Source organism: Phalacrocorax aristotelis, chromosome 24 (genome assembly GCF_949628215.1).
Source record: "Phalacrocorax aristotelis chromosome 24, bGulAri2.1, whole genome shotgun sequence".
Lineage (NCBI taxonomy): Eukaryota > Metazoa > Chordata > Aves > Suliformes > Phalacrocoracidae > Phalacrocorax > Phalacrocorax aristotelis.
This window is the reverse complement of record NC_134299.1, coordinates 6,979,084-7,001,431: the sequence shown is the minus strand read 5'-3', so window position 1 is coordinate 7,001,431 and position 22,348 is coordinate 6,979,084. Positions and strand designations below refer to the sequence as shown.

The following is a 22,348-nucleotide window of genomic DNA, read 5'->3' as shown; positions in this document are numbered from 1 at the left end:
ATCTTCATTTGGAGGAGGTGTTCCCACCAGGCGGGACTGTTGCATTCACAGTAGGATTCATGATGTGGTAGCTGGTGTGAGAAGTCTGTTTCTTGTCTCTGCTCTTGCAGCTCCTTCCTTGCGTCTTACGTGCAGGTCACTTACTGTGTTGTTTGGCAGCAGAGATGACAACTTGGGTTCATCCACATGGAGCCGAAATGGCTCCTTTATTAGCTGACCAGCGCGTGGCTGGGTTGGGAGTGATTATGGTCGTGCTAATGAAATGGCTCATTCTCAGGGTAGTGGAAATCTGTCTCATGCCTGAATAAAAGGCACTTGCTGGAGCACTGTGCAGCTCTCAAGCAGAGTTTTCTTCAGGACTCGGTGCAGCTATGTAAGCCCCATCGGGAGCTCACCCCAGGAAGCTTTGCTGTTGGTGCTTCTTCAGCCTTACGCTGGGTTTGTGCGGCAAAAGCTTGGAGGGAGGAAAATGCAATGAAATAGGGTTTCTGAGAGGGAGGGCATCAGTCTCAGTTATTAATGAGTAACAGCACTATGTACTCATTCAGCTTTTGAATCAGTCTTTGTCATGAGATGATTAACCAAACCGCACAATTCATACTTCCCTCCTTTCAGGACGCAGGTGGTACGTACTGGGGTTGCACCTGAAGTGCTGTCTGCCCCTGTGGCACATGCCTTTTGTTTTTGGAAATCCTCATCTAATTCAGAAAGGTGTTCGGCTCCAAAGACTCCATGTCCTGGATCAGTCCTTCCGAATTACAGTTCCCCTTGCTCTTGCAGGATGTTGATGACCCCCTTCTGGAGATGAAGACCCCTGTCCTCTTTGTGATCGGTCAGAATTCCCTGCAGTGCAACATTGAAGCGATGGAAGATTTCCGGGAGAAAATACGAGCTGATAACAGCATGGTGGTGGTGGGAGGAGCAGATGACAATCTCAGGTAATGATCTGCGAGATGGACACTCTCTTCCCAGGAGCACTGGGCAAGATCCGAGAGTGCTGCATACAAAAAAACCCCAGAAAATACCCAAATTTGATACTGAAACTTGGTGGGAACTGCATAAAACTGCTCCATCAGTGTCAGCTTTGTTATTCAAAACCTGGTACGCTGGATAAAGGGTTGGTTTTCTGTGATAAATCTGCATCGTTTCTCCCAGTGGTACGTTAAAGATCCATGGTTCAGTGTGGTACAACTGTAGAGCAAGTATTTCCTTTTTCATGTCACCCCTGGCTCTGGAATATGTAACTTTTGGAGGCTGTGCACAGAGTTGGGGTAAGGGAGGCTCTAAAAGCCTCGCAGGAGGCAAGAAGCTCTTAAGGTTTCAGTAAACTTCGGAACTTGTTCTCCCTGTCAGACTTGTGTGTGTTTGGAATAACACCACCAAAAACCCGAGCAAGTTGTGTATGAGAGTAGGGTTGGCCTGGTGCTAGAGCTGGGCCCAGTAGTGCAGACGAGGTTTTGGAGTGTCATATAAGTCAGAAATCTATAGTAGGGACAATCAGTAAAGGAGAGGAAAGAAAGAAACGTAAAACTCACATACTGGGCCTGAAGACAGAGCTCTGAAGGAAAGGAGACATTTTATTTGCATTGCCAAGTGCTTCGGGGTGCTGGGCCTTTTTCCTCAGTCATCGAAGTTTGTCTCAGAACAAATGATGAATCTCATCTTTCCAGCAGACGGTGCTCTTGAGTTGAGAGCCTTCGGAGCTGGCTCTTACCTTACTCTGTGACTAACCTGGTAAGGGAGTGAGCTTGCTGTCGCTTGGATCTTACTCTCAGGTGAAGAATGATGTTGCTAGCATGAAAGTGGAGAACCAAACGTGTGTTGACTTCCGTGTGTTTTGTGGTGTTTTTTTTTTTGTTTGTTTTAATAGGATAAGCAAAGCCAAAAAGAAGTCAGAAGGCCTGACCCAGAGTATGGTGGACAGGTGCATCCAGGTAACCACAGAAATCTTCCTTTTACATCTCATATCTATAAAAATAACCTGTGCTGAAATGTCTCTGTGACCACAAGTTATAACCTTACTGACAGGATCAGTTGGATGAAGGTATCTGTCTCCTGAGTGGGATTTTGAAGTGGCTGTCTCCTTTTAGGAGGAGAGATGTGAGCTTCCTGGTAGTGCACCTCAAACAAAGAGCAGTTTTCTAAGTCTTCCAGTACATCTGCCTGGGGAAGCAAGCAGTACTCCTGGGATCATTGGAGAAACCATCTTTTTTCTAACCCATGTGTCAGAAGTCAGTGGAGTATGAGCTTTAATGAGAAAGCCAAGGCCTATCTGTATCCATCTGGCCAGCAGGAGCAGGGCAGGGATGGGGCCCCTGTGCTCGGCACTGGGGAGGCCCCACCTCGGATGCTGGGCTCAGGTTTGGGCCCCTCGGGACAAGAAGGGCCTGGAGGGGCTGGAGCGTGTCCAGAGAAGGGCAGCGGGGCTGGGGCAGGGTCTGGAGCACAAGTGTGCTGGGGGGCGGCTGAGGGAGCTGGGGGGGTTTAGCCTGGAGAAGAGGGGGGCTGAGGGGAGCCCTTCTCGCTCTCTGCAGCTGCCTGAGAGGGGCTGGAGTGAGGGGGGGGCTGGTCTCTGCTCCCAAGTCACCAGTGACAGGATGAGAGGGAACGGCCTCAAGCTGCATCAGGGGAGGTTTAGGTTGGAGATGAGGGAAAATGTCTTCCCTGCCAGAGGGGTCAGGCCCTGGCACAGGCTGCCCAGAGAGGTGGGGGAGTCACCGTCCCTGGGGGGGTTCAAACAACATGCAGACATGGCACGTCAGGGCATGGTTTAGGAGGCCTGGGGGTGTTGGGTTGACGGTTGGCCTTGATGATCCTAGAGGTCTTTTCCAACCTTAATGATTCTATGACTCTATTCTAAGGTTTTATGTTTTCTTTTTGCGGGATATTAAACCTGGAGAGCCTTATCCATTTTTGTGTTTGGGAATCTTTCATTCGATTTTTCTCTCAAGCTGTGAAGATCAGTTGTTAAGGGATCTCTGCACTCCACTTAGTCTAACTATTTGTTTCATCCTTCCTAGGATGAAATAGCTGACTTCTTGACTGGAGTCCTCACCCGAGCGGAGAGCCACTCAGGCTCCGATCCCCGTGACCTGGATGCTGAGAAGAAGAAGAAGCCCCGTGACTCGACCAGGAGGGATCTGTCGTTTGACTTGCCAGAAAGAACGAGCAGGCCCACCTCACCGGCCGCCAAAGTGCCTGCCTCGCCTTCGGGCTCGGAGGTGGGGGTTTTCTCTGAGATACTTTGAGCTGTGGAAGGCTGAGATTGTGTAAAGAGATGCTTTTGTTTGCTGAAATGTGTGGTGAGAGACTTGGTTAGTGTTGGGAGAGGGAGGTGAGAGGGTACGGAGGGACTAAAGGGTTGCATTGGGGCAAACGAACCTTTGCAAATATATCTGCTCCAGCAAAAGGATGCACGTTCTTGCCTGTGTGCTGCTATGCTCAGGGTTACGGCTGCCTCTTAGGGAAATGAGGGGGTAAGAGGTGTACCTTCTCTCTGAGCAGGACTTATCCAGCGTCTCCAGCAGCCCCACTTCAAGCCCCAAGACTAAAATGGCTGCTGTGTCCTCCATCCAGAAGCCCAGCCCGATCGGCACCACGCAGCTGCTGAAGAGGCAGGTGCAGAGGACAGACACCGTCCTGACGCACAAGCAGGCACAAGGTAATGCCCCGTAGCTTTCCCACCCTTTTCCCCCTTGGCATCTGGATTTTTGGTCTTTATCTGCCCTGACGTGTGTAGGTTTTTGTTTTCTGAGTCCTGTCTTGAATTCCGAGCTCCCTGTGGCAGCTTTCTCTACTGCTCGGTCCCCTGTCGCTGTCATCCAAAGGCTGCAGCCTGTAGGGTTGAAATTAGGTTGGAAATGGTGTTTCTGCAGCTTGCAGAGCCTTGCTCTGGTTTTCACTTGCTCTGGCTGACCAATCGCCACGTAGCTGTACTCCTCGTTCTTTTTTCAAGTGTAAGCCCCTTGACTGGTGTCTCATATCCTTGAAGGCTGCTTGGGAGGGAGACTGAAGGTACTCAGGAGGTGATTGAGGCTATTGAATTGTGACTGAAACAGCGGGGCTTGGGTAATTACCGAGTCATCTTGCATCAAATGGCAGTGGAAAATCTGCTCCGAATAAGAAACCAGCTTGAGCTGTGGGGTTTTTTTTTTTTGTCCTCTTAGATGCTGATTAAAAACTTTATGGTGCAGCTTCCCTCTGATCATGAACACTGAGTGTAGATAATGGTTTTGTTGATGATCCCTTCTGGCAAATATCAGCGGCACCTGGGGCACAGTTCTCCATCCTCCCTCCTCTCCTTATTTCTTTGCTCAAGACAGACCTGAACAGGCTTGCTGTTGTCTCCTGCAACAGTGTGACCCTCCACGTTCTCTAAAGTCTTTCTCTGACTCAGGGAGGGAGGCTGAAGCTTGGATCTGCCTTAATTTCTCAGACCACCGACTAAAGAAATCTATTCCTTCATTGCAGTTGAGGGAGGAAGTTTCTAGATAGCATGCAGGAGGAGGGTCAGTGGAGTGGGGTGTGTGGTGGCCGCCTTGTTTTTGTCAGGAGTGCTGCTGCAGTGTGGCTTCTGGCCTGCGTTTTGTGGCCGTAGCTGTTCAGGGATGTGCTGGCTGACGTCTCCCAGCTGCTCTCAGCTTCTTGGTGCAACTGCCTGGTTAAGCTAGCTGTGCCTCTCACAGCCAAGCCTGTTCTCGGTTCCCTGGGCGCCGGACCTTTTCCTGACGGCTGTGGGGCTGGAGAGGGCTCGTGCTGTTGGGGCATGCTCTCTGTGAGGGCTGGGATGGTGCCCCTTCTAGTGTCGGATGTGCTACGCTGACGTCCGGAGAGGAGGTCGGTGTGTCTCCGTTGTGGCTGGATGAGTCCTGTCCAGAGCTCTCTGCCTGCCTGCCTGCTCCGAGGTCTCTGTCTGTGGGTCGCAGTGGTGTCCCTGGAGTTCCCTGTCCCCCTGCAGAGCCGGGCTGTGATACTGTAATTCTCTCTCATTCATTTCAGCTCAGTTTGCTGCTTTTCTGAAACAAAACATGCTGGTGAGGAAAGCTCTTCCTCCTGGCACCTCTTCATGTCTCTTTGGTGAGTATCTCCTCACTTCTCACTGTCTCTCTCTCTGTCTCCCTCCTTCTCTCTGTCTCTGGTACCTTCTTTCATCGTCTTCCTCTTCCCTTGCACTGGTTTGGGGATGCGGCCCAACGTGTCCCTTTGTCCCCCTGCTTTTTGCTTTCTCATTGCTATATTTGAAGCTAAAGCAAATGGCTAGCTGAGAGCATTAACTTTTCCTGAGCTCTTCCCCTTTCCCTGCTCTGGTGGGTAAATACTGCTCTTCGAGCCGTGTAGTCTGGCAGCCGGTTTGCTCTGATGGACTAAAACTTTGTAGACGACATGGTGGCTTTTTGTGATCATGAGTTTAGCCCTTTCCTGTGCCAGGGCTGAGAAGGGGATATGGACTCCAGCCTGAGAGACTGTCTGTGTTGGGGGAGCATCACAAACACGTGGAGCAGCGAAGGGGCTGTCAGTGGGAGCAGAAATGAGGGAGTGCTGAGTGACTTGGAAGGGGCAGATGTAGACATGTGGAGCAACGTTTCTTGGCCAGATAGAGTTAGAGGAGAGCAGAGGGGTCAGGGAGAGGGATGGCTTTGACAAAATGATGATGTAGTGGGAGAGGGGTGCTGTCTGGACCAGGAGATGGGCAGAGGTGAGCAGTCCCTAGTCCTGTGGTCTCTCGCGTTGGGTGCTGGAGCATGCAGAGAGGTGGCCCTCAGTCTGCGCGGTGCTCTGAGGGTTAGGGATCGATGGGCGAGATCCACAGCATATCTAAAGACACGTTTTGCCATCTCAGATGGCAGTGACGCTGTGGATATGGTATTAGGAGTGGAAAAGAGATTGAAATCCAAGGCTTCGTGAGGCTGCAGCGTCAGTACGTGAGCTGTCGCTGTCAGTTCTCCATTCAGGTGGCCCCAGGGTGCTGAGAGCATCGACGTGGATGAGAGCTGCCTCTCTGCAGCACCCCGAATGCCAGTACCTTTAACTCAGCGAGGCAAGCACTGGATGCAGAGGAGCTGGTGCTATTTTGGCACGTTGTATGGAGACTCTTAAGATACAGGCTCCCTGCTTGCCCTGAGCACACTCGGGATGTAGTCCAAGCTGCATGTATACAGCTGTGGTAACAAACTCCTGAGGCAAGTATTGGCCCGAGCCGGTTGTTTTAAAGGTTTCTTTCTCCCTTGAGCCTTGTTTTATGCTCTCCCCTGTGTGATGAGATTAGCCTCGGAGCACACATGGAGCCCTGCACTTACCCGATGTCCTCCCACCCAGCGTCTGCTGGGAAAAGAAACTGCAGTGGGTGTTACCCCACTGGTGGGGAGATGTGGAGAGGCTGGCACCAGCCTGCCCTGCCCTTTGATAAGATCCAAAGCCGATTAAGATCTCTGGGCTCGTTACTGTGTTGCCTTGGCTGCTTGAGCCATGGGGTCGGGAGCTGAGGCACACGCGTTGGGAGCGTTCGCTGCTGTTTTGGGAGCGGGGTGCTCTTCCCGAACACGCAGCCGCCTCTTCGCGGCGGGGGTCTGCGTGCCCCTGCGCGAGCAGAAGGCGGCTCCGCTCTCGTGCGGTGGGGACACAGAGGGATGTTGGGTCACTGTTCGCTGATGCTTTGAGGGGCACCTAACGCCACTTGCCTGTGCATGAGCCATTTCACTGTCCTTGCTTGGCTGGTGGCACTTTGTGGGGGGAGCTTTGGTGCCTGCAGTTTGTGCACGCCTGATGAGGTCTTTCCGGACGGCGACTTGGACGATGCATGTTTGCAGGTGGGCGGGAGGCACGGGAGCGTTGCACGAGTTAACATGCTCAAGCCACGAGTCCGGCCATCGATAGCAGCACAGCAAGCTTTGTGCTTGTCTTGGGGCCCTGAGCGGCCCCGGAACGATGGAGTCACCTGACATTTAGGGATTTGGCTGCGGTTTTGTCCTACACCCGCAGTTCAGCGGTATGCAGGTGGAGCGATACGAGGAGAGCGTATATATATACATACGCACATCTATATCAACTTTATATAATATATCCATATCTAGATGGTTTTATTTATATACCTCTTGGCCTCTCGGCTGTTCAGTACATGGCTTTGATGCCCAGGACCAGCTGCAAAGGGGGGGTTAGCTGGCTCAGCAGCGGCCTGCAGAAGCTCTTGATGGAGAGGGCTCTCCATAGTTCTGAGCGAGGGCATTTCCCCCTTGCCGCAGATCACAGCAGCACTCAGGCACAGCGGCAGCTGCATTTCTGAGCACTGCCAGGCTGCGAACACCACAGCGGGAGGCAGATCTGTGCCCTCATTTCGACCCAGTCCACCAGTGTTTCAGGCTGGGGCCGGATGATCGTACACCAGCGGTGGGAGACGTGCTGAGAATGGATGGGCAGGAGGCGGCAGCTCCTGATCTGGGCTGCCCAGAGGCTCTTGTTGTGGGTCCTCTGTGCTTTTTCGGATAGCCCTAGCCCTGGCAAGCTTGTGCTCTAGGCAGGACAAAACGGATGTGACGGGTCAAGGACGTGGCAGCAAAACGAGCTGTTGGTGCGGAAGAGAAGTCAGCTCGCAGCTTCTATCTAGTGCCGAGCAGCACAGGGTACATGGGGGCTTGGCTTTGCTGCAGCTCCTTTTGTGCTCACGACTGCTTCGCTTAGTGCCTCTGAGAAACCTGTATGCTTCAGCCCAGCTCCTGGAGGGCCGGTTACGAGCACTGGAAGGGATGCGCCGAACGACAGGCGTGCAAATACCTGTGCTGGTGTGTCGGAGGAGCAGGCGAGCTGAGCTCTAATCCCAGCACTGGCAGCGTGCCTGCACCAGCTCTGCAAGTCTCTGGACGCTCCCCTCACCTGGAAATTAGGGATGTTGGAGGGGCCGGGATTGATTTTGCCACACTTTGAAATGAAAAGCGTTTATGTGGAGGTGTCTTACCACTGTAGGCATCCCTTTTTCTTTGCTGCAGAGGCAAGAAAGACTTTATATGCTGGCCTGCCTTAGCCTTTGAGTAGCTTAAGCTAAGTTGTGGCCTTAAGACAGCAGCTTTATGGCACGTGGAAGTCAGCCTAGGTGGTGAAAAGGAGAAGCGTGGGTTCCTGGTGCATGGGAGATGGGTAAGGCTGGCATGGAGGGAGCTGTGGAAGTGTGCATGGGCATGTGTCCCTTCTCCACACCTTGGTGCGCACAGTGGAGCAGCGCTGACCTGGAGGGATCGGCCATCAGTTTTCAAAAAGCTACTTCTCTGTCCCCTAGTTCCAGTCTCCTCAGAGCACTCGGAAGGGGCTGAGAAAGATGATGTGCGTATGCAGCTGAAGAGGCATCAGACCCCCAGCCCGACCCAGTGCACCAAATCCTCCAAACGAGCCAAAATCAAGGTGACCATTGTCTCTCACGGAGATGCTGCTGGCGTGGGGAACGGAGCACCCCTCACCACCCAGGCAGAAAGTGAGTTGCGATTGCATAGCTGCTTTTTAACCGGAGAGCGGGGTCGTGGCTGTGCCCAGACCCGCTCCTCTGGGGCACGGCGTGGGGAGGGGAGGGGAGCTGCGATTTTTGTTATTTTTGGAGGAGTTAGCTGCAGAAAACAGACGGAGGCTCAAGGTGTGAGTGACTTGGGGATAACTGGGGAAGCGTGGGGGCTGACAACACGTAGGAGCATGGCAGGAGCCTCTGTTTTCCGTAGCAGTTGGAATTGAAGGCTCCAGTGAAACGCTCAACTGCAGCCTTTTGAGCTGCGAGGTGAATTTTACACCTTCCTCGGAGGCATTGAGCTGCTGCTGGAAGCAGGGTGGCGGTCCTGGTGGACCCCTTGCTCCAAGTAGGTCGTGCACACCTCCGGTTCTGCTTCCCGCTCTTGCAACTCCTGCGTGAAGCTCTCACCTGGGACGTGCTCCTGCTTTAGGGATGACGGCGATGTTCCTCCCTCTGGAAGGCCTTTGTGCGTTCAGGCTTCACGGATCAGTCGAGTGCCCAGCTCTGCTGTTCCCCTTCGGGCCTGAAGTCTGGCACAATACGCATTCGATATGCATATAAATAAACTCCAGCTCCTCTGCGGCTGTGAAAACCCGCTGCGACGAGCATTGCAGAGGTCCCTGCGGTCCAAGAAGAGGTGATGTGCTCAGTCTTCTTCCCCTTGAGCCTTTGCAAGGAGGCCAGAAGCTTTGGCTACTGTCACCCTTGTACCTGAAGGGTGTTGCCTTGTCACTGCCCGCGCTGGTGTACACGACTTCCTCACGTCAGTGGAGAGGCCCAGATATGTAAAGCAGTCGCTCGTTATTAGCGTTAGCTCGATGCAGTGCAGGACTGAAAGGTCAGCGTCTCCATTCTGGTACGAAATCAGAGGTTTTCAAAGCTGAGAAATAATTCTGCTCCTTTGGAAGTATCCCTTGGTTAATTTAGCAGTTGTTTTGAACTGTGAAAATGACTGATAAATACACATCCTTTTTTACGGTTACTGTTAATCTTCTGGCAGCTTTGAAAATCTCTGGTTTCTGGAATCTTTTTTTTTTTTTTTAATTTTCCAAACTTTACTTCTTTTCACAGAAAGGAAATGAATTGCAGAAGTAAACATGAACCAAAACAAGAATTCCCTCTTACCGTGTGTGAGCAGGAGGAATGCACAAGACAAACGCAGTTGTATCCCAAAACACCGCAATAAACAAATATTGTGACTCGTCGCATCCCTGTGTATTTTGTAAAGTGTCTCTAAGGAATGCTTACAAAATTCATCGCTAGCGACCAGCCAGATCCAAATTAATCGGTTGAGGCGGTAGACCTGTGCCGTGATGGACTAGGAGGAGGGGATTAGCGGAGATAAGGTTTAGAAGAGAGGTTTGCATTTGGTGGTGAGGGTCTGAGATTTCACTGCTTACAGATTTTGAAGCCGATTCCCTCAATCCTGTGTAACACTTCCACAACGGCAGCTTTCCGGTTTTTATTCTCAACTCTGCTCTGTTTGATATTCCCGATCTCCCGTAGCGTGGTGGCCGGAGCGTGTGTTTATGGCTGCAACAGCAGAGGTTTCCTTGAGAAGAAGCTTTGTGAGCGGGACAAGCCCGTGGCCTGCAGCGCTGGGTCTGTGGGTAGTTGTGTGAGAGAGGGGGAATCCCTAAAGACTCGTGGAGAGGAGAGAGTGAGGTTTCTTCGTTTTCTTTTGCAGTTGTCACTGGAAAGCCGGTCCCCATGGCTGTCGGCCAGTCTGTGTCGGGCGCAAAGGAGCTGTCGGGACTGCTCACCACCCCCAAGTGAGTGCGACTTTCTTTTTTATAAGCTGTGGGTCTTTTTGACAGGCTGCTGATGGGAAGCACTGCAGCAGGGTGATTTCTGTGCATGGAGCTTTCTGGTATCTTGCATATGGCTGGAATTTTCTGAAGTGCAGGAGACTCTCAGGCTCCTGAAAACTCTTTGTCAACCGGCAGTCAAGTCTGAGAATGGCAGAAATGGGCAGAAGTAAAATCATTAAGGTTGGAAAAGACCTCTAGGATCATCAAGCCCAAACCCCAACCCAACCCCCCCAGGCCTCCTAAACCATGGCCCCAAGTGCCACGGCTACACATTGTTTGAACCCCCCCAGGGACGGTGACTCCCCCACCTCTCTGGGCAGCCTGTGCCAGGGCCTGACCACTCTGGCAGGGAAGACATTTTCCCTCATCTCCAACCTCAACCTCCCCTGACGCAGCTCGAGGCCGTTCCCTCTCGTCCCATCACTGGTGACTTGGGAGCAGAGACCAGCCCCCCCCTCACTCCAGCCCCTCTCAGGCAGCTGCAGAGAGCGAGAAGGGCTCCCCTCAGCCCCCTCTTCTCCAGGCTAAACCCCCTCAGCCCCCTCAGCTGCTCCTCATCAGATTTGTTCTCCAAGTAGAAGGTATTGTGGCTGTTGGGCTACATTTCAATATGGTTTTTGCAAATCCACGTTTGCTTATCTCTGTCTTTTGAATGCCTGTGATGTCTTTTGCCAGAAATTCAGTGTTGTCTTTAATCCTTCCCTTCATTCCCTCTAACAGTCAAGCATTTTTTTTCCAAAGATAGGGAAAAGAAGCCTCAGTATGGGTTCATGAAGTTGATGAACTGGCTGTAGGGATTTCTGTTGGGGAATGAATCTGATGTTGACATCTCGCATCACTGTTTTCCCTTTTAATTCAAACCAAGCTTTGGAGAACCGGACTCTGACTGATCTGGGAGAGGGGAGAGGAAGAAGAGCTGTTCTCAAATAGAAAGTAGGTTTTAAATGGGAAGAGTTTCACTGCAAGGTAGATTGCTTTTGTGTAGGGTGACACAGCCCTTGCTGCACCTCGGTAGGCGCACACGTGATAACAAGCTCGCTCCCAATTCGGAAGAACACGGATTTTGCCATAGGTGCTCCTTGTTCTAGCTGCCACAGTGGACACAGGGAAAAATTGTCTTGCTTTGGGTTTTTGTAGCTCGTCAACTCCCTGCCTTACGCCTCCAGGAGTCATGCTTGGTTGTTAGGCCAGTGACAACTTGCTGTCGAAGCCGTCTCGCCCTGCCCTGGGCAGTTTATCATTAACTGGAGTCTTTCTCTTCTGCTCGCTTTGTAGGCTGAGTTCGGCAGCAGAAACTTCCTCAGGTCCTGCTCCGGCTGCCGTGAGCCCCAGCAGCACAGCGCCCAGCGCTTTCCACGCCCTGCAGAGCAGGCTGGTGGCCAGCAGCGCCCACTGCCTGCAGGCCCAGCCAGCCAGTACCCTCCAAGGTACCTGCCTCTCTCCATGTCTCTCTCGTGAATGTAAAAGGTAAACCAGGTACAAAATCATTTGTTGGATCCTCTTTCTTGCATTCCCTGGTTGCTTTGGGTTTGGCCAAGGCAGTATTTGTAGCGCTTTGCTATTGCAGAGCCTGCAGAGATCCAGTGGGATGGTATAAAGCGAGGCTGATGGCGCAGTAGGTGACCTGTGAATTGTGTCATTGGTATGTAATGATGCCTTGAGATACCAAAACCGACCTCCTCTTGCCTCCTGGGTTTCACAGCTAACCTCGTTTGTAGCTGCAGCAATGAAATGTGTTGGACTGTGTGTGTAGAGCGTCGAGGAGGATCCCCGCCGACCTTGAGGCAGGCTGCTTGGGATGCTGTTCTTTAAAGAACCGTTTTGCAGACACCTGCCATGTGACAGACCTGGAATTTCATGCTGGTGAGTTCTCCAAGCCTGATTTCTTTATTATTTACTTTTTTTAGGAGCAGCATCTGCCAGCAGCCTGCTGCAAGGGCTGAGCTTCAGCCTGCAGGACATTGGGACCAAGTCATCAGCCCTTCCTGCCAGCGTAGCTGCTGCTGGGCCGCCCGTGCAGGTACGCAGCCTGCAAACATCGGAGATTCCCTCTCCGGAGGGAGGCTGTATGGAGGATAAAGCGGTAGGAGTCAAGGGAACCTAGACAGGACATGTTTGCTCCAGAACCAGAGAGATGAGGGACAGTCGGTGTGAACTGTAGCCAAAATGATGCATCTAAGCCCTGGTGGTGGGCTGGGGGCTAAGGGTTCCCATAAGTGTCATGAGGTCTAGGAAACAGGGCTGTGGGAAGTTGTTTCTAGATGGCCACCTAGAAAATGCTGAGAAGGAGCTGGAGAATGGACGGGGTGGGGGTCAGCGATCTTTCTCCTTGTTCTTCTAGGAAAATGCATGCCTGTGACCTCTCAGGCAAGCTCCCCATCCCTGTGGTGTGGGCCAACCTTTCAGAACGGGTGGCTTCATTAGAAGTGGAGCCACAGTTTCTCCCAGTCACACTTTCAAGTTGAAATGAGTATGTGCAGACTGGAAGGGACAAGGTTACTTGCCTTTAGACCTGCTTGTGGCCACCAGAATGAAGTGTGGAAACTCTGACCTCTGAAGACCTCTAGCTTCTGTGCGAGGGAGAGGCTGTGCCATCCCGGCATCCACTTTCCTTCCAGGTACTGAGTGTTTCCGCTTCTCCTTCCAGACCTCAGCTGTGAAAACGCCCGCGCCTATCCAGAACCTGAGTGCCATAACCACGGGCACCGGCACAATCGTCCGCACCATCCCGGTTGCCACCTCTTTGTCTCTGGGAGCCTCGGCGAGTGGGAAGCCCACGGCCATTCACCAGCTGCTGACAAACGGGGGACTGGCGAAGCTGGCCAGCAGCCTCCCTGGCCTGGCTCAGATCTCCAACCAGGCAGCAGGTGAGGGAGAACGGGGACAGGCATGCGATGCAGGTGCCTGTGGCACCCCATCGCCCCGAGACCGACGTTTCCAAAGCTTATTTTGCCTTTGAGCCGTAGCTACGGCCAGCTGCATGTGCTAGCAATTTCTGAGCAGCTTCCTCTAATGGGAAGAGGCTTCTGATGCATCCGCCAGTTGGTGAACGTGACCCGCGCAATCCCCATGTCTCAGGAACATCTCGCTCGTGTGTTTTCTAGGCTTGAAGGCCCCAACGACCATTACTGTGACGCTGCGTGGGCAGCCCAGCCGCGTGACCACGCTTAGCCAGGCTGCGATGGGGACTGTCCAGCCCCAGCTCGAGGAACAGCCGATGCAGACGCAGGCACCTCAGGTAATTTTTGGCACCTTCTCTGTAGAGAAAGTGCCTGCTGCTGCTCTTCTGCCCTTTTTCTGACCATCATAGTCAAGGACAGATATGGCTGTTGTGGGGAAAGTGTTCTTGGTCACATCTCTTGGGTGTGATGAGCTTTGTTGCTTTGCTGAGGCAACGCAGAAAGGGGCCTCGCAAGGTGGTGGTTACAAGGACCCAGTTCATCTTCTTGTCTGTTAGTGGCAGCGTCGCTTGTGCTCGATACGACGCTAATACCGCACCGAGGGAATCTCTGGCTAGACTTCGAAAGCTGATATCGGCATGGAAATTGTTACTGAAGCTCCAGGCTTTTCTTGGCAGGTTTTGGTGGAAGGAAGAAAGCTGTTCAGGCAGAGGGGGTTGGCCGTGCTCTCCGGAGCATTATTCCTCTTGAAAATGCTCCTTCTGACTATTAGATGCCCTGATATGAGGCTGGGCCCTGTGGCTGTTGGGGATACTGTACTGTTTCCTTCTGCAGATCCCAAGCTCCTGCTCTTTCTCACTACCATGCTGTCGAAACCAGTTTCTGAAGTGCTGAGCGTGTGCTCCAAGGTTGTACCTGTTTGATACAGATTTCCTTTTGGAGGTGGATCACTGACAGTAGGAAAAGCTCTTATTATTTGGACTCTCAATGCGTGCCAGCTACTGTCTCAAGGATCCTGGCTGCCTTCCTTCTTCCTAGGTTAAGTCTTGGTGTGGTTGATTTGAAAGCACAAGACGTCAAGTCAGAGAGGGGTTTTTTTCTTGTGAATGTAGTGGTTTCAGTACTGTAATGTGGACCTCTCAACCTCAAATCCTGGAGGTAGCAAAACGGGTAAATTTACTGCAGGTGTATCCTTGGGCTCTGTCCTAAACCACTGTAGATTTTGAGATGGATCCATGGAGGTGAGAGTGGAAAGGTTGGCTCTGACGCCCTGCACCAGGCAGCTGGTCAGTGGTGGCTGTGCTGTGCCATCAGCAAGGCTGACCTGATCTCATGGTGCCAGCTCCGGCACTGTGCGACACTCAGGTCTCTCCTGTAGTTGCTTCCCTGGCTGTGGGATGTGGGAGAAAACGGGCAGCCCAGACCTGCGGTCTGCCTCACGGGGCTGAAGGAGGCATTGCAGGAAAAGGGCTGCTGGCTGCCTGAGTGGAGACCGAGGGCTGTAACTTGACTGTCCAACAGACCCTGACTGCAGTGATTTGAGGCAGGCATCTGCAGAGAGATGGTAGTTCAAAGAACAAGTCAACAAGCTCCCAGGATGATAAATGCTGCAGCTTGGGCAGTCGGGTGAGTGCGGAGCATCCAGTGGGGATCAAGCTCTAGTTCCCAACAGGGATTAACAAACTGGCGCTGGATGCTGAGGATGCCAGGATTACGCCAGATTGGCAGGGTTTGGGTTTGTCATTCTTGCACGTGGTTTTCCTACTTTTGATAGCACTAACGCCGGTCCCGGGCAGGTAGTCCGGTGTAGGAGGGGCAGAGCAATCTTTGTAGATGAAGGTCTGTAGTTTGGTCCCTGTTGCTGGGCTGGCTTGAGTTGTGGGCAGCATTGTGGAGGCAGGGAGCGTGCTTCTGCTCCTTGCTGCTGTATGCAGAGGCTGTTTGAGGTTGGTTGGAGCCCTGAGATATATCTAGGGAGGTATTATCCTAAAGGTGAAGCCTTTGGATGGAAGTTGGGCAGGTATTAACAGGGGCAGCCATAAAACCTTAGTTTGTCCCACGCTGTTTTAGAGCTGGCATTGCAACCACTGTTGCTGGGAGTTTCCACGCAGCGTCCTGGTTTACTGCTGGTTAAACCTCACATTTGGGAGCATCCACATCCTTCCTCCCTTGACTTTTCTGTGCCTTTCAGTCACTTTGCTAACACGACAAAGCCTGTGAGCGTTGGCAGAGCTGAGCTTAGAGCTGGCGCAGGAAGAGCTCGGAAACACAGAGCTAGTGACGCTCAGTGCAGATCCCACCTAAGCAGCAGGTGAGTCGCTTTTGTAGGTCTGAAACTCTTCATCCGTGTTGGAGGCAGTTTTTGTGCTCTTCAAAGGCCACTTAGTAAACCGTCAGAACTGGCGTGCTTCCCTTTATGTCCTTTGTTACTTTCAAGAGACCCTAAATATCCAGCGGAACAGTGACTCCGCAGTGTAACGGAACTTGGTACGGATGAACTCCAGGGTTAACGAGTTCATGTGCGGGTTAATGTTTTAAGGCGGTGGCTCTTGGAGCGGGAAATTGGATTGTACGCTGTGACTTTTACCTACAATGCTGAGCTTGTGTGTTCAAGGTAGGGCTTAATTGTGTGGCCAGCTGCGAGAGTTGCTTCAAAAGCAAACTGAAAGCTGGCTTTTACAGGAAATGGAATGAGCTCTGTGTTTTTGCAACTAATTATAGCCCTTGACATCAGCTTGTGTGTACCTTGAGCACATAGGATTACGTAATCTAGCAGGGCTTCCTGTAAAAGAGCAAATTTACAAAAGGCTTTTGGGGGATAACGTCGCCGGGGGCTTAAGCTCTTGTGTTTTCAGCAACAGCCAAACTTGTTGTCGGTTGCGTTCCCTTTGAAATTCCAGCTGACAGGCTCCAGTGTGCCTGTGCAGGAAGCGTGAAGCCCACGCATCGGCTGTGCGCTGTGATTTTTAAACTCTGGGGGCTGGGGCGATGCCTGTAGCAGCTGAGATGCAGTTTGAGTGGGTAAATCTTTTCCTTCCCCCGTGGGCATTAAGCGGGAGGCGGAAGACTGAGGAATCTCCCGGGGGAGTTTGGCGCAAATGCTTTCTGTGAGTAGCAGAGTAGAAAGGAGCAAGAGTGTTTGGGTGGCTTTAAAGTGAAAAAGCAAGCTAGTTTCAGCTTCTCTTTTCAAGCAACTGCTCCACTGTGGTTTGAACGTGGCTTTTTGTACGGGTTCCCCCCTGCAGTGTGGTTATATCCTGATAGTAGCTCCACAGAGCGCAGAGTGATGCTGATGCTGGGTCACGCTCTTGTTTTCCGCTCAGCGGCACGAAGATTTACGCTGCGATGACCAGAGCTGCAAGCTGAGGTGTCATGGTTTGAGCTTTGGGCAAGGGTCTCCCCTTGATGGGATGAGGAGAGCTCTGAGGAGAGCCCAGGGCCAGCTGCTGGTGGTGGATGTGCTGTAAGCAGGCAGTAAACAGCTTGCTTTTCCTGAAGTCTGACCCCTTCCACTCCCAGGGGCAGAAATATTAATTACAGCTATGGAGCACCATTGAATTGCTGCACAAGGCATGGAAAAGCAGGCTGCGACCTGCACAAGCATTGGGGGGGGGGCTCAGACTTAAGCAGTGCTTGTCAGTGGTGGAGGAATGCGACCAAGCTGGGTCAGAGAAGTCTGACTGAAGAGGTGGGTGTCTGCTTCTGTAGCTGGAAAAGCTGCTTTGCAGCTTGAATTATGTCACCTCAGGGCTGTGGGCTCCCAGGGAGAGCACAGGAGCACGTGCAGTCGGCTCTCTGCAGGATCAGGTTGTAGATGTGCCTGAGTTCAGGCAAGTGAAGCTGACCCAGAAGTCTTTGAAGAGCCCCTCAAATGGGGGAATTTCCAGGTATTTCGCTGATGCTTCTCGGTGCTCTTCAGGGTGTGCTATCATCTGCCTTAGGACACAAATCCAAACTCCCCAGTTGTCCCAGTACTGGATATCTGGTGGACACTGGTGCCCTGTGACCAGATGGTTCTTGTTAGAGGGGCTTGTACATCTTCATCAAGCAAGACAGAAGCTCTTCTGATGCAGAGGATGGTGTGTGCTGCTCCAGTTTTCGCTGGGCTTTCACTGGTGCCGCTGGTAGCAGCGTGTCATTCTTGCAAGTGGGTCTGCACAATGCAGGAATCATTCTTGAGCTCCTGCCTGTTGCTGCGCTGTTGCTGCAGAGGAAACGAGAGCAGGACTGATCTCCCTGACAACCAGCGATGGGGATAGAGCCATCCTGTTCCGCTCCAGAAAAAGGCAACGAGTTTGTGCCAGTCTCGGCACAGTGTCAGTGCTGCAAATGACACCGTTGTGTTGTTAGAATTCAGATCTCTGCGGATTTTCTCAGCACGCATTTTCCCTTGAGCCTTGGTGATGGCTGGTCAGAGTGAGGGCAAGGCTAGAAGAAGCACGGAGAGGGCATGATTTTTTTTAGGTGAGGGCTAGCGTCCCGCAGGTGGTGTATCCTCGGAGCGGGGGGCACTTCCAGTAGCTCTCCGTTACTTTAACCCTTCCAGGCTCCAGATGGTGCTGTTGGGAACCTGGCTGCCCCAGCTACCAGCGCCGCCTCTCCTGGCAAGCTGCTGTCTCAGATGGATCTCAGCAAAGCCCAGGCTGGCGCAGAGATGGCTCCTGCCGACCCCGCGGCACACCTGACCTCCGCCGCGGCAGCACCCGTAGGTGAGGCGCATGGCAGTCGTGGGGCGCGGGCAGCCGGCCTGGGGACCAGAGCGGAGGCTGGGTTGGAGCCATGCCACCTGGCGACATGTGCGGAGTCACCCCGGGGAGTAGCTGCCCGAATGCTGCTTATTTTTAAGCCCATCACCCTTTTTTTTTGTCCCGTCCCGTCCCCCCCCCCCCCCCGCTTTAAGTTAGGTTCCCCTGTGGTGTCTTTGCACAAGTTTTGGCCCAATGCAGCTGTTTTTGAGCAGTTGACGAAGAGCAGGGTGTTAAACTTGAGCCCAGACACAGAAGGGATTATCTGCAGCTTGTGTTTAGGGCCCCCGTCATGCACTCGTAGCAATAAGCACTCTCCCTGCTGCCTACGTTTACCTTGTCTGCGGAGAGCAGACCCATCCAATTACAGCTAAATAAATGCTGCAGAGCCACTACCCAGCCAGTAGCCTCAGACTTGAAAAGAAATAAAGCTGACACAAGCTGGTGATGCGGTCCGTTGCATTCTCAAAGGCTTCTGTACCAAAGAGCCCGCTGCCAGCCAAGCCGGTGTTTTCGTTTTCCTCGGTCCAGCCCATTTCCAAGCAAGTGGCAGGGTGAGCAGGTAGGCAGCACTCAGGCCAGATCTGGCGGATGAAGTTCAGTGGGGCTGTGCCGCTTTCCCAAAGGACAGGCGAGGCAGCTCGGCTTTCCTTGCAGGCGTTAAACCCAGCTAACTGACCTCTGCAGACTCTCAAACTCTGCTTTTTTTCCCCCAGGACTCATCAGGGAGGTGCAGAAGCGCTTGGCTTAAGTCGTCGTCTCGTGTTTTTTCTTGTTCCTTTTGTTATTTGTCATAGCTGGTGGATGAAGTTAGGTTTGTGGAGAACATCACCTGCTTTTGCTGGGGGTTCAGGCTGGCTTCACGTCCAGCGGGGAAGACCAGTTTGTAGGAAAGCTGCTGGAGCAGCAGGGTGGGCTGGGGTGCAAGCGCAGAGAATTTTCCAGACTCTGTTTCCTGGGGCGGTCGTTGCCGATGTCTTCACAGCATCGCTGGGTGTCCGTGCTGCTTCCCCAGCCTGTGCCAGGGGGGCTGGAGTCGCCTGTTCTTGCTGTCCTCCCACCCTTCCAGCCTCCCTGATTCCCCCCAGGATGGTGGGGTCGGTGCTCCCATTCTGCCTTTGCTCCGCGCCCTCCCCGCTTGAGGCGCTCCGTTTGGGTTCCACGCTGTGCTGGTGGTGGTTGTGGCGTGGCGTTGACGAGTGCGAGGGACGCCGCGGCACATCGCTGATGCCCCTGTATCAGCCATAACGGTGCTGCACGCCCGGTGACCCGGCGTGGCTGGTTGCTTTCCACTCCTCGGTGCGGGCTCCTGAGGGACGGAGCAAGTCGCAGCTCTGGCGACTGCAGGGGCAAACCACGGGCTGCTCCAGGTCGGGGTCTTTCTGGTCAGCGTTGTCTTTAACCAGTCTCCAGGCTTTTTCCCATCCCTTGAGCGCATCTAATCCCAGTGATGAGATTTCAGTGACGTCTCTCTCCCCTCTGTTGCTCTCTGGGCTGTGGCCACCGTAGCTGTAGCTGGGGAGCCGACTTGGATGGGTAACCACTGCGATGCAACCTCTGCCGTTGCCTTAGAGCACAGAGGGCTTTGTTTCACAAAGCCTAAAGTCTTTCAGCCGCCTCCTGGGGTGGAGCGTGATGAGGGTCTGAGCACCCCCGTCACTGCTGGTGGGATGGGGCTGGAGGTGCTGGAGATGAGCAGGAGCTTGCCTTGAGCCGGGCTGCCGAGAGCAGCGTGAGCTTGGTGTGGTCTGTGGCAGCTTGCCAGGTAGGATGGGGCAAGATGGAGCCTGCTTGGCTAAGGAAGAACCACGATGTCCTGTCCCAACGGGAGGGAACTTTTTGGGGAGATTAGACTCTGAAGGAAGAGGGAGGCTTCCGTGGGGGATCTGAGCGGTCTAGGTGGGGAGCGGTGCTGGTGGTGCCCAAGTTTGACTGTTGTTCCCTTGCCAAGGCTGTGGCAGCGCTGGGGTTTGTTCTGGGGTCTTGCTCTGCAGAGCAGACAAGGCCAGGTCTTTCTGTTCGCTCTGAAACCCTGTGACTCCGCTGCTGCGGCCCAGGGTGGGCACCGCATCCCCATGGCGGCTGACCGTGCTCTCCCCCTCTCCCCAGTGACCACCACCAGCCCCATGAAGACGCTCTACGTCATGTCGGATGCCAAGCTGTCTGCGCTTACCAAGTCTGTGATGGGTGAGGCTACCTCTGTGCCCCTCAAACTGCCGGGCATCCAGCCTTCCTCCTCCTCAGCCAGCTCCCCCACTGGCGCCGTCACCTTCGCCACCTCCCCGCTGGCCGGCGCCCCCAGCCCTCCCGGCAGCCTGGTACACCCAAAGGTGGGACAAGTCCTGCAGACGGCTTCCAAGACTGTCATCCTGACCTCGACACTGGCCACGATGAAGGGCGATGGACCTCTGGGACACATCGGGGAGAAGGTCAGCTTGACCAAGAGCGCCACGGCCCTCGGCCATGCTCTGGGGGCAGTGGAGACCCTGGGGAGGGTTCCCTCCGTGGTGGACGACGGGAGCACCATCATCCACACCAGAGAGGCTCTGGCCAACAGACACTTGCTGCCCCAGGGCGTGCTGCCAGGAGGGGCCGGCACCACGCTCATAACGCTGGGCAGCAGCCTGGCCAGCTCCTCCATCATCGCCACGGCGGGGCCCACGCTCAGCCACAAGCCGTAGGGACCCCCGGGACCCTCGGCTGCGGGGTGGGAGAGGAGCAGCCCCCTGGGCACGGGGCGCTGGTTCACGCTGGAGCAAACTGGGGGGATGTTTTTTCTGTTTTTGTTGCTGTTTAATAAAACTTTTTCTTGTCCTTTACCGACTTTGTTGCACACGTCCCTTCCAAAAGCAGCTTTGCCTGCAGCTCAGCCCTCGACCGCTTTTGTCGGGAGCTCATTTCTCTTGCCGTGAAGGCGTGGAGGGACAAAGGAGCCTTGGGCAGGCAGGGAAGGATTCCTGCTGCGGGTCTGGGAGCAGGCAGGGCATCTCCTCGTGCCTGTGCCATCCTCGTGGGAGTTTCAACTCATTCTTCCTACTATTTGGAATATTTATACATGCTGAAAGAGGCTCAAGTCAAGGCTCAGGGCAAATTAAGGTTAACCTTTAGAGTTGCGTGTGCCTCAGCAAGGAGGGGTAGGGCTGGGCACCTGGACAGCTTGTGCTTGAAACAAGGGAAGCAGCAGAAGGGGCGACACAAAGGTGCTGAGCCACGAAATGGGTGCTGAGAGGATGAGATGAGCCTGAGTTTGGCACCATCGAGGGTGTGGTTTGCCAGGGCTCAGGCCAAGTGTTCCCTCCCCGGCGCTGTCACTGGGCTCTGGGGCTTATTTTCACAGGACAGAGCTTAAGGCTGTGAATTGGTGGGTCTTTTTGTGGCTCTCGGGGATAATCCCGACACTCTGATGTTGATGTCTCTGTGGCACTCTGCGGCTCTGCTGCGCCCCAAGCCCTTGGCTCTTGCTTCCCTGGAGGGACGCAGGGCGTGATGGCAACGCTTGCCGGCTGAGATCCTTTCAGGGAGCGTGATTCTTGGCAGACGGAGACCCATGGTGTTGGGGCGGCCCCGTGCTCCCCCTGAGGGCAGGCATGTTTCCGAAATCTCCGCTCACTTCCTCATCCTGCCGGCTCGTGAGAAGATCCTGTTTTTTTGGTTCAGCTTCGCCGGGATGGCGCACACCACGGCAGAAGCAGGGTGTTTGTTGCAGGACAAGAACCGCTGTCCGCTTTAGTTCGTCGTGAGAAGAGGGAGATGCCCCGAGTTCCTCCCACCCCTCCCGGGCTCCAGACGCTGTCCAGCTCTTTGGGGACTGTCCTGCTTTGCCTTCGTAGCCCCTTGCACACGGGACTACTGGTGAGTAGCGATCCTGAGCGTGCTGAGCTTTGCCAGCACCCCAGACCCTTTCTTCCCTTTTCCCTGGGGATTTGTGGGGGGGAAAAACCAGCAATCTGGGTTCAGCCCAGGCAGTTCCCCACAGGGAAGGGCGTGGGTGCGGGATGACCTTGAACCCCAAGGCTGAGCGAGCCCCTGGCGTAGGGGCTTTGCCTGTGGGATGCCACTAAATGTGGTGCCTTCTCCCGGAGGCGGCAGCGATGGGAACGCAGCCGGGAGGAACTTGGCCTCCGCTCTGGCACCCGCGGTGCGCACAGACACAAGCGCGTCTGCTAAAAACGAGGGTCTGCTGCTGACCTGCAGTGTTTTTAAGCAGCTCAACTCTTTTCCAGGCTTGAAGGCACAGTTTCTCTGCTGCAATTCCAATAATAAGCTGAGACACCCGTAGGAATGTGGCATCTCCGGTGCCCTCGCTCCCAGGTGCGGAGGCAGCTCTTCAAGCTCTGTGGCCACGTCCTCACTCACAAACCAGGCTTAAACCGGTTATTAAACCTTTCTGATGTCCAGGCTGGCAGA

The 22,348-nt window shown here is 53.8% G+C and overlaps 1 protein-coding gene across 6 annotated transcripts in view; it reads left to right on the top strand.

Moving 5' to 3' along the window:
- Window positions 1-20,760, top strand: part of KANSL3 (KAT8 regulatory NSL complex subunit 3) — a 33,005-nt gene extending 12,245 nt beyond the window's left edge. The window contains exons 10-22 of one of the 6 annotated variants that reach the window (XM_075074522.1): window positions 781-938; window positions 1,871-1,934; window positions 3,021-3,221; window positions 3,505-3,661; window positions 4,999-5,076; window positions 8,267-8,458; window positions 10,173-10,257; window positions 11,572-11,723; window positions 12,204-12,316; window positions 12,944-13,163; window positions 13,401-13,534; window positions 17,743-17,905; window positions 20,051-20,760. In XM_075074522.1, the coding sequence (XP_074930623.1) occupies window positions 781-938; window positions 1,871-1,934; window positions 3,021-3,221; window positions 3,505-3,661; window positions 4,999-5,076; window positions 8,267-8,458; window positions 10,173-10,257; window positions 11,572-11,723; window positions 12,204-12,316; window positions 12,944-13,163; window positions 13,401-13,534; window positions 17,743-17,905; window positions 20,051-20,622 (2,289 nt within the window). In that variant the 3' untranslated portion in view covers window positions 20,623-20,760. The remainder of the gene's footprint in view (window positions 1-780; window positions 939-1,870; window positions 1,935-3,020; window positions 3,222-3,504; window positions 3,662-4,998; window positions 5,077-8,266; window positions 8,459-10,172; window positions 10,258-11,571; window positions 11,724-12,203; window positions 12,317-12,943; window positions 13,164-13,400; window positions 13,535-17,742; window positions 17,906-20,050) is intronic. The other 5 variants (XM_075074523.1, XM_075074524.1, XM_075074526.1 and 2 more) reach the window with 5 other exon arrangements.
- Window positions 20,761-22,348: the final 1,588 nt, after the last annotated feature.